The 12,062-nt window shown below is 36.8% G+C and overlaps 1 protein-coding gene across 3 annotated transcripts in view; it reads right to left on the bottom strand.

Annotated features, from left to right (window-relative positions):
* Positions 1-12,062, bottom strand: part of LOC110466447 — a 31,695-nt gene that overhangs the window by 10,465 nt on the left and 9,168 nt on the right. For 2 of the 3 annotated variants that reach the window (XM_021522943.1, XM_021522942.1), the window contains one exon: positions 4,650-4,790. In XM_021522943.1, the coding sequence (XP_021378618.1) occupies positions 4,650-4,790 (141 nt within the window). Of the gene's footprint in view, positions 1-1,503; positions 1,588-4,649; positions 4,791-12,062 lie in introns of those variants that run through there. The other variant, XM_021522944.1, reaches the window with a different exon arrangement.

The raw sequence follows: 12,062 nt of genomic DNA, 5'->3' as shown, positions 1-12,062 counted from the left end.
GTCCCTAATACCGATATATCATAACTGTAAAACAGATGTGTACGTTTTTATTTAGGTCCCTAATATCGATATATCATAACTGTAAAACAGATGTGTACCTATTAATATAGGTCCCTGATATCTATATATCATAACTGTGAAACAGATGTGTACGTTTTTATATAGGTCCCTAATATCGATATATCATAACTGTGAAACAGATGTGTACGTATTTATATAGTTCCCTAATATCGATATATCATAACTCTGAAACAGATGTGTACGTGTTAATATAGGGCCCTAATACCGATATATCATAACTGTAAAACGGATGTGTACGTATTAATATAGGTCCCTAAAATCGATATATCATAACTGTAAAACAAATGTGTACGTATTAATATAGGTCCCTAATACCGATATATCATAACTGTAAAACAGATGTGTACGTATTAATATAGGTCCCTGATATCTATATATCATAACTGTGAAACAGATGTGTACGTATTAATATAGGTCCCTAATATCGATGTATCATAACTGTAAAACAGATGTGTACGTATTAATATAGGACCCTAATATCGATATATCATAACTGTAAAACAGATGTGCACGTATTAATATAGGTCCCTAATATCGATATATCATACCTCTGAAACAGATGTGTACGTATTTATATAGGTCCCTAATATCGATATATCATAACTCTAAAACAGATGTGTACGTATTTATATAGGTCCCTAATATCGATATATCATAACTCTGAAACAGATGTGTACGTATTTATATAGGTCCCTAATACGGTAATAACGATATCTCAGAACTCTGAAACAAACGTGTTTTACCATATACTGTTAATCTTGGTAGTAAACTTGAATCCGTTTGTGTTGTCTTTTATATTCGCTGGTTTTAACTGTTTATTTTCGACACAGTATGAATTACAGCTGAACTATCATGAAGATTATTTGCTAATTGCGTCGATGAAGATAATGATGATGATGATATTTCATGATAGAAAACTGTAAATAATGTTCATATTCTGGACGTATACATGTTTTTTAGTATGCATATTGCAGTTTCTAAAAGTGGTCATTTTACAATAATGAGGTATTTATTTTTATTGATCATTAATACAATTTATTTCAATTCCGATTCGTTTTCAGTGTATTTATTTATTCATTTATTTTAGTGCATTTGAACATTTCATAAAGAAGTTTTTAATTTAAAAATTCTGCCGTAGACAAATTCATTTACCAACTTAGAACTAAGTAGGATAAATATACATAACTTCACTATAATTAACGTTTAATAAAAACGCTCAGTATAGGAAGTTGTGAAGCTGAATTGAAGTACTCATTTAACAGATATTGGGCTCGTCTATTGTAAGTGTTAGGAAATGTATGTACGAGAAACATAATCTCCGACTAGTTTATATATAGTAGCACTAGAGAAACGTCAAGCTGAACGAAATCGCCGTTAACTTTAACTATGTGAGGTCAATGTATCTATGAACACTATACGTACATCGTTCATGCCAGGCATCAACTGCCAGCGGCGAGTGGCCGTGCGATCTCCGCGGTAGAAATACGCCATCACAATTCTAAAAGACCGTAAATACAACGCGTAAATATTTTCCAAGAAGAACAACAATGCCGCTACCTTTAAGTAGACAGCTAATTCAGTCGGGTTGGTATTGTCCTAATCTCTCCGAAACGTCTATCCTTTAAGTCCGAGGTATTATCCTATAATCCATGGAAAGCCAACGAGACAATGGAGAGAAGATAAATCCATTAACACAGAACCTAACAATCGTGACTCAATATTCACCAGCAAAATAATGCGAGATAATAGCAACCCTTGACGGGTAGGTATAGGACCTGTTGTCGACAGAGGGTCCGATGTTGCTATGACATATGTTAGCGCCGTGTGCTACTATGAACTGTATAGTCTATGTGTGAATTCGTCAAAGATCTGATAAGAACAGGAACAATTGCCAAATATGGCACGACAGGCAGAATTCCAACTCCGTGGGATCTCTATCCTTCCCTCGGTCACTCCATGGACCAGGTCACCGACAGCGCCGACAACACCAGCGCCGCCAACACTTCGCATTATCCAGACCGCCTGCATGAGGTTCCAAAGAACGACCGACGTTTAAGCTGGATCGTCTTTGGTCTACAAATTTACTGTTTTCAGAATGATACTTCCATAGCCTATAGAACGATTGGTATTGGTATTGGTATTGTTTTCTTCGTATACAAACGATTGGCATTTAGCTAGTCTCCCATGATCAACAAAACGATTTAGCTATTTGTGTAAGTCTTCCATTGCCTTCACAATGAATGACTAATGAGATAGCCCCAGGAGCCTCCGTTGCCTATAAAACGAGTGACACTGGTCGCGAAAGGTTTCCTTCGTCACGATTGACATCGAGTTGATTGCACTAGTTTTCCATGATAATTAGAACGATTGAACTGTTCACACGAGTCTTTCATAACCGCGATAATTTGATTTCAGGAACTGAGCTGGTCTATGACGAACAGAACGATGGAGCTGGCTACAAGGTTCTTCCGTTACCGTAAGGACATGCTCGGATAGTTCTTGAACGACTGACACTGAGCTGGTAGGGCAAGATTTTCAAGACTTAGACAATTCTGACTTGGTAGCGATTGACATTGATCTGTTCGAGCGAGACTTTCATCAACAGCAGAAGGATTGGTATCCTTTGTAAATATGACCATTCCACCGTCTCATCCCGTCAATGTGATCCGGCAAATAGTTGTTGCGAAGATCTGTTACAGTGCTGACCTAGAAGGTACTTTGCAGGTGTCGTCGATGAAGAGGAGGACGCTTACCCTTCCGGAACTCTTGGTCTTATTCTGTTTGTACACTTACCAGATTCCCCATGCACATCTTTCCTTTGTTCATATTTTGCCCCTAGGTTTATCGATTTTGAGTTCAAAGCATGGTATATTTGACATGTTGGTATTCTTGTATCTACTCTGTGAGATTTGCTTGACGAGTATAGTAGTACACGGTGTGATCATGTTCGTAAGTGTTGATTCGACAATCCTATACAGGCAGCCGTACCCGTATCGACGTTAATCTTTAATTAGTGTAGAGATGAATTAAGAATTGGGTAGATATGACATTAAGCTCTGAGATAGTATTATGTAGCTGCCCCTGTGACAAATGTACCCAATACCGATACCAGACATCTATTGTTACCGCCCGGCCGGTATATAATACCAACAGTTTACTGGCTAGCTGTTAACATCTTTAAAGTACACTCGGTTGTAAATTATCAACAAGCCTCCAAAACAAAATATGGTGACTTTTTGATTATATAAGACGTGGACAAGTTTGATAAGCTAGGAAAGGAGAATGTTCATACGCAACACAACCTAGGTGTCATGGCCAAGACCTCTGCCCCCCTCCAATGTCAACCAGAGAGACCGTCGGCCCGAGAGCTGAAATGGATCGGGGGGCAATACGGATTGGATATACAATTCCTAATGTTATGCGATGAAAGATTTTTTATCATGTACACCACACTGTAAATACTTAAACTCACTAACGCCATTAAAATTATTAGCAATAACTCATAAACAACGCAGCAAATATATATTTCATTTCAGTTAAAGACTCTCCTGTTGGAGAAATTTCAACCCGTTGGATGAGATATTTGAATTTCTAAGCAACCTTCGTGTTAGAGAATCAAGAATATCCATCGTTGGTTTGAAATTTCTCTGTCATACTTCCACGGCAGGGGAGATTTTATTAGTCGTGGTTCCTCAGTATAAGAATACTTCTTCACACTCAAATCAATCATACAAATGAAAACACACCAATCTAGTCAGAATTAACCTTCACACAAGAAGTCACAATCAACAGTTCTAGTCCAGATTATCCTTGCCAATAAGGTGCTTGGCCAATGTGGGCTAAAAATACGCAACTGTATACACTTTTATGATGATCAGAGACATTTCAATTTGTCAACACTTGATATAGTGTTCCCGTCAATGTTATACGAGAGTGTAGTGGGAAATATGCAAATCTTCTTCCTGATTTTCGGCGAGATGTCTCCAAGCAAGGATTCAAAAAAGGGAAGGAGTTCAACACGTTTTTGACATTATGTCTGTGTATATTCCTAGTTTGAAGCCGTCTAATATTGGGTCAATGGTATATTATTTCTGAACATTTCTCTCAGAGATGTAAAATTTCTGCGAGATGTTTACTAGGGATTACTAATAGTTAATGTTTCTCTCTTGTATGGATCCTCGATGGTTCTTAAAACCTAATATATAATATGTAATATTATCTCGCTATCACATTACAGTGTAGCATCTTCAAACATGGTCTATGTATATTAGCTGAATTTCTTTAAATATATATATATTGGTCGATGTCAACGTGCGTTCTTATTCTAATGACGGCTACTTCAGTGAGATTTAAATCCGTGAAATGAAGAACAACAGTTATCTGTCCAATGTTGTTTTTATAAATATAATTTTGAGATATTTGAATTCGCGATTGCTATTTGTTGATTAACGTGAGAATTTACATTTCGACTTGATTTTTATGACAATCAATGTAAATAACACGATCTATCTTTATTTTCATATGACAGTTTTCTGCAGTAACGCCTTTGTTCCCTGATTTGAACTCACCTCTGTTTTTGACCGGAAAGGTGGTGGAGGAGGTTGTGGTCGAGCCTCGTTCTCGCTGACGAAGGGTGCAGTCAACATGACCCCAGTACTGGTGGCGGCTGTACGGTGACCTCCCGCACTCTCTGACCCCCGGTGGTTATACTGTTGGAAGAACGGCAAAACAAAAATTACAACCCCGCACTGAGCACACTCTTAACATTACACAAAGTAAACAGTACAGAAACCCTTTATACTGAACTCGCACTAAAAGGGTTCGCTCTAAATAACATAGTAGTCATGGTTAAGTATGTTACTGAAATAGCCGGAATGTTGCGATTGGGCTTGTACGGGCCGTAAAACACCCTTGGAGATATTGGTTGGGCAACGCTCGCCAATCCATCCAACGACCGATCGATCCAGTGTCCTCAGAGATAGGAAAATTCAGATCGTTATGTATTTAAAGTCATATCGGCAACGCTCATTCGAACCCAAACACACACAATCGCCCAAACTCAAAAAGCTCATAAAATCCCCCGACGTTTGTTATCAGTATTGATCTGCTTTTGTGGAAAGCAGTTTGATGTTCGTGCATTAGGCACACCTGATGCACCACAGACCAACACAGACGATCTGTCACAAATCGATTTCAAGATGTGTAGATCTGTCACACAAAAATACACAAAGAATAAAACCTCGTGATCATTCGATCAAAAGGTTATCGCTCTTTTGAATTGCAGTTTAGGTAGATTCTGGTATATATCAACGATAACATGTTTTGTGTACATATTTGGGTATACGAGTAATACAATATTAGTCCTTATTGGAATTTTTGGATACAGCACCTGACGTTTATTTGTCCCAAAATCAATATACCCTGGACCCTTGCAGACCTATGTAAAACCGAAGCCATCATTCCGAATGATTTATGCCCAAATCTGAATAAACAAATTTGAATTATTCATTGCGAATACAGGTAAATAATAATTCACGGTAGATTTAGCCAATATGTGTTCGTCAGGTAAAAAAAAAAAGCGGTAACACAAGCTACTGGAAGTCACATGACTATCCATGCTAATAATCTTCCTCTCGAAAAATATGTAGGAAAATCTAAAAACTCTAGTTTAAACAATAATTTTGTTTTAAATGACAAATCGTTTGATCAAATTTGAATAAAACAACAAAAATCAAGGACTGTGAAACAAGCAAGCAACTCCGCGCCCTATAACACGGGGCTACGAATGTTTACAAGTTGCAATTCAACACTGTAATGGGTTGTATTGTTTAGCATGGTGTTACGAAAGTTTACAGGTGACTGTACAATAACACATATCGATATTGATTTCATGCAGTTCTTTTATTTCTTTAGAATGTACGAGCTTTTTGTTAAAATGTTTTACGCTTATGTACCGTGGACAGTGATACAGTGTTAGAACAACGCGCGATGGTAGGCATTTGTGGTCCGTCCGAGAAACTGAATGCGAACCAAAACGAGTGTGTAAGGTCACTGTAAGTATACAAACAATATCACTGTGTTTTACTGTATACATACACCTACCCAAATTACAAAACTCTCCTAGTCCTTTTTATGTTCCACGCCTGGATAGATTCTGAACCACGCTTTCAACTCGATCGGTTTATAACTTATTTAATTTCCGTTCAACAAATATATAAACCCCTACTTAAATATTTAGATTCCTACTAGCGGTGGTATTGTGCTAGAATATATTACTGCAATTTATACGGGCATTCGCAAGGAACAACGGTGGAATCTATTTCTGTCAAGGCTCAGGAAACTTTCGTGAATATAAAATTCATGAATAAACATATAGTGTAGAATTCAAAATGATTACTTTAGCACAGATTATCACATGGAGTTCATTAAGTTTCAGAAGATTACATCCAGGAATAAATGACCATGATGAACAAGAACTGATTGAGGGCTTACTGTGTATGCTTTAGTATTAATGCATACATGTAATTTGATATTGTGTTCTGTTTGTATTATAACTTGCATACATCGACACGCCTGTGCATTATATTATGTAAAATTTCAATTAAAATGAATCAATTGTGTAAAGTAAAGGTGACGAGTAGAGAATTAGTATATTGTCGATATTCCGTCTTTGCGTATTGCAGAGTTATCTTCTCTTGGGGGCAGGTACTGATTGTTACGTCACTTGTTTTTGAGAGTAACGTCATCAATTTTTGAGAAACCTACGTAATTTTCTCACACAAACCAAGGACGTAACAATCAATACCTGCTCCCAAGAGAAGATACCTCTGCAATACGCAAAGACGTAATAGAGGTTCCCCAACGAGTGATGGTTGGTTATCATGTTTATCTAACTCTAGTTAGTTAATCTTCAAGTTGTATATTATACAATTTAAAAAATAACTAACGACAGTTAGTTAAACAGCCGTCATATGTTTGGTAACCTTTCTCTCCCATAACGTATACATGCATAACGTATACTGTATCTGGAAAATCGTATGTTTCCCTCGGAAATGAATTATTTCTGTTTCCGATCGGGGAAACAGCCGTGAATCATGACATCAGAATGTAAGATGACGACTCAAAGCATTGACACGTGACGTCATAATTGAAAAGATTGGCCAATGAAATAATGTACACAAGTGGGTAACAAAAAATGTTTAACCAACCCCTAGCAGGTTCATTCGATGAGTCTGGAGTGAGGAGCCCTGTAGTGGTTGTGGGACCAATTGTGTTTAGTAACTTCATAGATGTTTCTGTATTGTAGTTTCAAGTGTGATCTGTCATTACATTTAATTTACCTCAAATCTGCATTTTGTCTTTCAAAAACGATATAAAAACGAAGTATATCTTATTTCGAGAAAAAATATATCATTTTATTGTATAATTTGATCTAGATAGAATAAAGTGAAAGGAGATTTTATAGAATCGTCATAAAACACGTGGTATTTTAATGAACAGGCACTGTAGTCGCGGCATTATTAAGTCGATTTCATCAATTCTAAAAGTGTTACTCGATAAAAAAAAACAACTAATTAAGCCGTTTTCTTCAAACCTTTTATCTCGTTTCCGCTATAGCCGTATATCAACTATCTGATAAAACAGGCACGTCGATACCGGAAGTGGTATTATTGTACATCTTTGGTGACAGTATCGACGTGGGCCTTTAGAAATCATTATTTCTATGACGGCATTAAACATTAAAACCCAACTCGTGATCAATATATATATCACACGTGTATAGGACGCTAACTGCCAGTGAACACACAACAACTTGATATAATGGTCTTAGGGATATACTAGGATTTCCTACAACCGTTATATTGGTCTGTACCACAGGGACCTGAGAATTTGTTACAGCTATATTTGGACCTAAACTAAGATGTTCAGAGTAATGTTACACGTTTTAGGGGTTTATATCAACTTCCGGTAAAAATGCCACCCCGATGATGATATAAACTCGTATATAGCATAATTAGGGTGGCATTTTTACCAGATCCACTTATAGCTGTAACAAAGTATCAAGTCCCTGTTGACTGTATACGTACCATCTTATGCATGGCCCCCAGAAACATGTAATAATCGCTTTTTTGCTTCCCTATTGCATGCATGATACATATTTTTAAAAAACATTTACGGAGCACAGCAGTTTGAGTAAACATTTTCAGAATTCGATAAATAAGCGTATTAATCCCACTAAGCTTTAGAAAGTAGATACATAATCTACTAATCCCCGGAGTCAGTAGATTGGGCCTTACATGAAGAACAGTTGTATGTACAATTTCCTAAACCAACGTAAATACAATATATATACTAGTGTTCACATCGACTTATAGCAATTATACACAACATTCACCCAATTACTTACAGTGTATATAATTATACAGTACATTGATATATATAAAATCTTGTATACAACATATATACATAGACTTATACAATTATATATACGGTATACTAGTATAAATTTACTACACAAACATATGCTACATTGACTTACGGACACTTATATACAGCATAAATACGTCGACGTATACAGACTGTACACATCACATGGAGTGAGAGTTATTTCTATGGGACAATATGTTGTTGTTTAGTCTGGGGGCTAGGTTGTTCGCGAGACATCAACTGAATTTTCAAAATGAGTTTTCTTAACATGTCTCAAAATACACAAATGTTTTCCTGAGTTATTTTTACTTACGAACGAAAATCGTTTGGATATCTATCCAAAAAAAATGTATTACAACCTCGGTTATGCATGCCTCATGTCTCGTCAAGCTGGTCATACTTTCAAAATGGGAGCTTAATCATCGGGTCTGAAATTTGAGTCATTAATGTAACGTGGAGTTGTTGAAAAATATCAGGTGTCCCAATTTCCCTAGAATCGTTCAAAATGTTGAATAAGATTGCATTGATTACGAGGAGGCGCGGTCATGGCTACACGGGACTGTTATCTATACACCGGTAACTACATAACAGATACGGCCGTGAACATATCAACCTAATACCACTTAACATGTAAAACTTCAAGTATGATTTAGCATAACCAGCACACAGAGTTTTAAATGTAAAAAAAAGGGTCGCCTTGTCAGATAATACCAGCGTACAGGGTCCACAGCTTTAAACAAACACTTTCACAGTCACGTATGGTCCAACTACACTTGTGATAGTGAAACCAATCGTGTTTATTAAATAAATACATTTTAAGTGTGTAATTTAATCTAATAGTCGAATGTCATCGCTGCGAACCATCTTGAATGTCTACTATGGTTATATCTCGACCTAGCTTCTACTTAGCTGTAGATATAGATATTCACTAATTGCGCTCACACTCTCTATCTGTCTCTATACTATGTAACATATCCCGCTTAGAAATAGCATTACGTAATGGTTGCCCAAGTTTCACCAATTAAGTCAAAATTGTCTCCCGTGTAATATAGTTCACATGCTAGTGTTTAACTTTGTTGAAAAGGAGACAAATAATACGGAAAGGTAGTATATATATATATATAGAAAAAATAAGATTAACGACCGACTACAAAACTAGCTGCCTTCACCCTTCACATGGCTCTTCAGGTATATATACATACAAGTTTATATGGGAAACTTTATCACGTAGCAGTGTACGTGTTCCGACGAAATCTCGTGAGATTTGTGACTACTCGAGATATAAGTACTGAGTACACAGCCAAAGCTTCCACAAACTCAGTCATAATCTTTATCGATCTGCTCACTAGATGATTATAAAAATTAAATCGATCGACTAAGTATTTATAAGGGACGTTTTTGTTATGGTTATATATGTCGGCCGTGTATCGTAAGACAGGAAATCCAGTAACATATCGACCGAGTTTACTTTCGATGATAAATAGTAAGTAGACCCACAATGCATCAAAATAACATGACTATGAGAATGCTTAACAGTTGTGTATTAACACCCATTGATACATTAAGGGATCTAGCACGGAAGGGGCTATAGACGTGTACTCCGTCCCTCAGTCAGTCTGTGTGTCACTCTCTAAAAAACTCGAACACGCTACCAGGTTTCACGCGCTTCTATATACAGAGCTGTGGCCCTTTGTCTCAAAATAACTTTGTCTGGAGCAATTAAAAAATGTATATGAATACCTCTTAGGAAGGTGAAGATTCTCGCACTAGAATTGGGTCTGTCCCTGCTTATATGTATATACAGAGTTATAGCCCTTTGTACATTTTCGATACCGAAGTTTATTCGGTTGTAAGGACTATGGATTTTTCGCAAAACTTTGGCCTTATTAACTTGGGTACATCTTATTGCATCTTATCTTTAGATCATATATAGCCAGGGGTTAGGAGGAGCAGTGGCCATCGGACAGAATTTAAATTAATTATAACATTTGAAACTTACAGGAACTGGTCTATTGAAAACATTGAGAAAAAAATGTGACATAACCTGTAGTCTGGTTTAGCTTTTCTTCAAACTATATTTAAACTATTATTCTGAATGTTTGTGTGTTAAAAAGGGTGATGCTCCGTACAGTTTGAACGTTAATGGAGAAAAAAAAGATTTTTGGTTAATATCTTCAAAGCTTTTGTCCGAGTCTCGTTAGATAAGAATTGGAAGAAGCAGGTATGTAAAATGAATACGGAATACATCTGATCAAGCCTAGTTGTAACATACACAGGAACCTCGGAATAAGGACATTTATATTAATTGATACCTCCCTGATGTGTTGGGAATGTTGCTAGACATTTTAGGAATTAAGATGAACACTGTGCTTATTACAATCCGTTTGGTGGTATTTTTGTCTGTGTCGACGAAAACATTTAAAATGTCCGATATTACCCTTGTACATGTTGTGTCTGAAGTATCCGGCCCCTGTGGTAACATAGGCAACTTAAGTAGGAGAGGGTAGGCGTCAGACAATTAATTTGTCAGTTTAATGTAATGACTGGGGGTTGTAATATTTGTGTATTGCAAATACCAGCCATTTAAACTTACCGGTTAGTTTTTATTTCTGAATAAAAACTTGTTAGTATATCAGAGGTTTAGGGCCACGTAGTTATCGAGTGTCGCTTTAAGTTGAATATTGACATTTTTTTCTCTTCTTTTGAAACCCATCGGACCGGGTCTAAGGACAGAAATACCTTCATTGAAAAGTCGTATATATAATGAAATGTGACCATTGTATAATATACCTTTAAATCAACGAATCCAAACAGTCGTGTCAGTTTGAAGTGTCGTACCCCTGAACGATTAAGTGTCCTATGCGACCTTCTGTCGAGGTATTTTAACGGCTACCTTTTAACTACACTATTAAATAAATGATTTATATTTAAAACCTTTAATCAATTGGGTATGAAAGTGACTGGACACCTCTCAGTTTTTCCGTATATAACTGACCATTACCTATACATGTGACAGTCATTTTCTGACCACCTACGATAGAGTTGCGCCCTACTAACACTTATCTACTAGGCATAGAGGAGATGGCCAAACATCTACTACCGACAATAGAGTAAATGGTCACTAACTGACCACTTATGAAGTACACAGCTACTAACTGACCATATCAAAGTGTCACTGTATAGAGCTGACCATCAGGTCTAGATCAGACGGACACTAACTGATCACCTCAAAATGTCGCAGTACAGAACTGACCACTATAGTTTAAAGGGGCATCACGCTGAAGTAACTTTTTTTTTGGTCTTTTTTACAAATACTACATAAACATATCAAGTGAGACTCCTTATGGAAAATGCCGATCGGATTTGGCTGAAATAGATTCATAAAAATGATTAAATCTAAGATAATCATCGGTATTTCTACCTGTCTGACCAACGTTTTGTTCAGGGATTTCCCTCTATTAGCGCATGCGCATAGCACACCATTTCTTTGTAAACAAAATGACTGGCCGTGTGAAGTAAGCCAAAGAAAAGTGTTGTACCGTGTCAGCTACGAA

This window comes from Mizuhopecten yessoensis, unplaced genomic scaffold, assembly GCF_002113885.1.
Source record: "Mizuhopecten yessoensis strain PY_sf001 unplaced genomic scaffold, ASM211388v2 scaffold11133, whole genome shotgun sequence".
Taxonomy (NCBI): Eukaryota; Metazoa; Mollusca; class Bivalvia; order Pectinida; family Pectinidae; genus Mizuhopecten; species Mizuhopecten yessoensis.
This window is presented reverse-complemented; position numbering and strand designations above follow the sequence as displayed.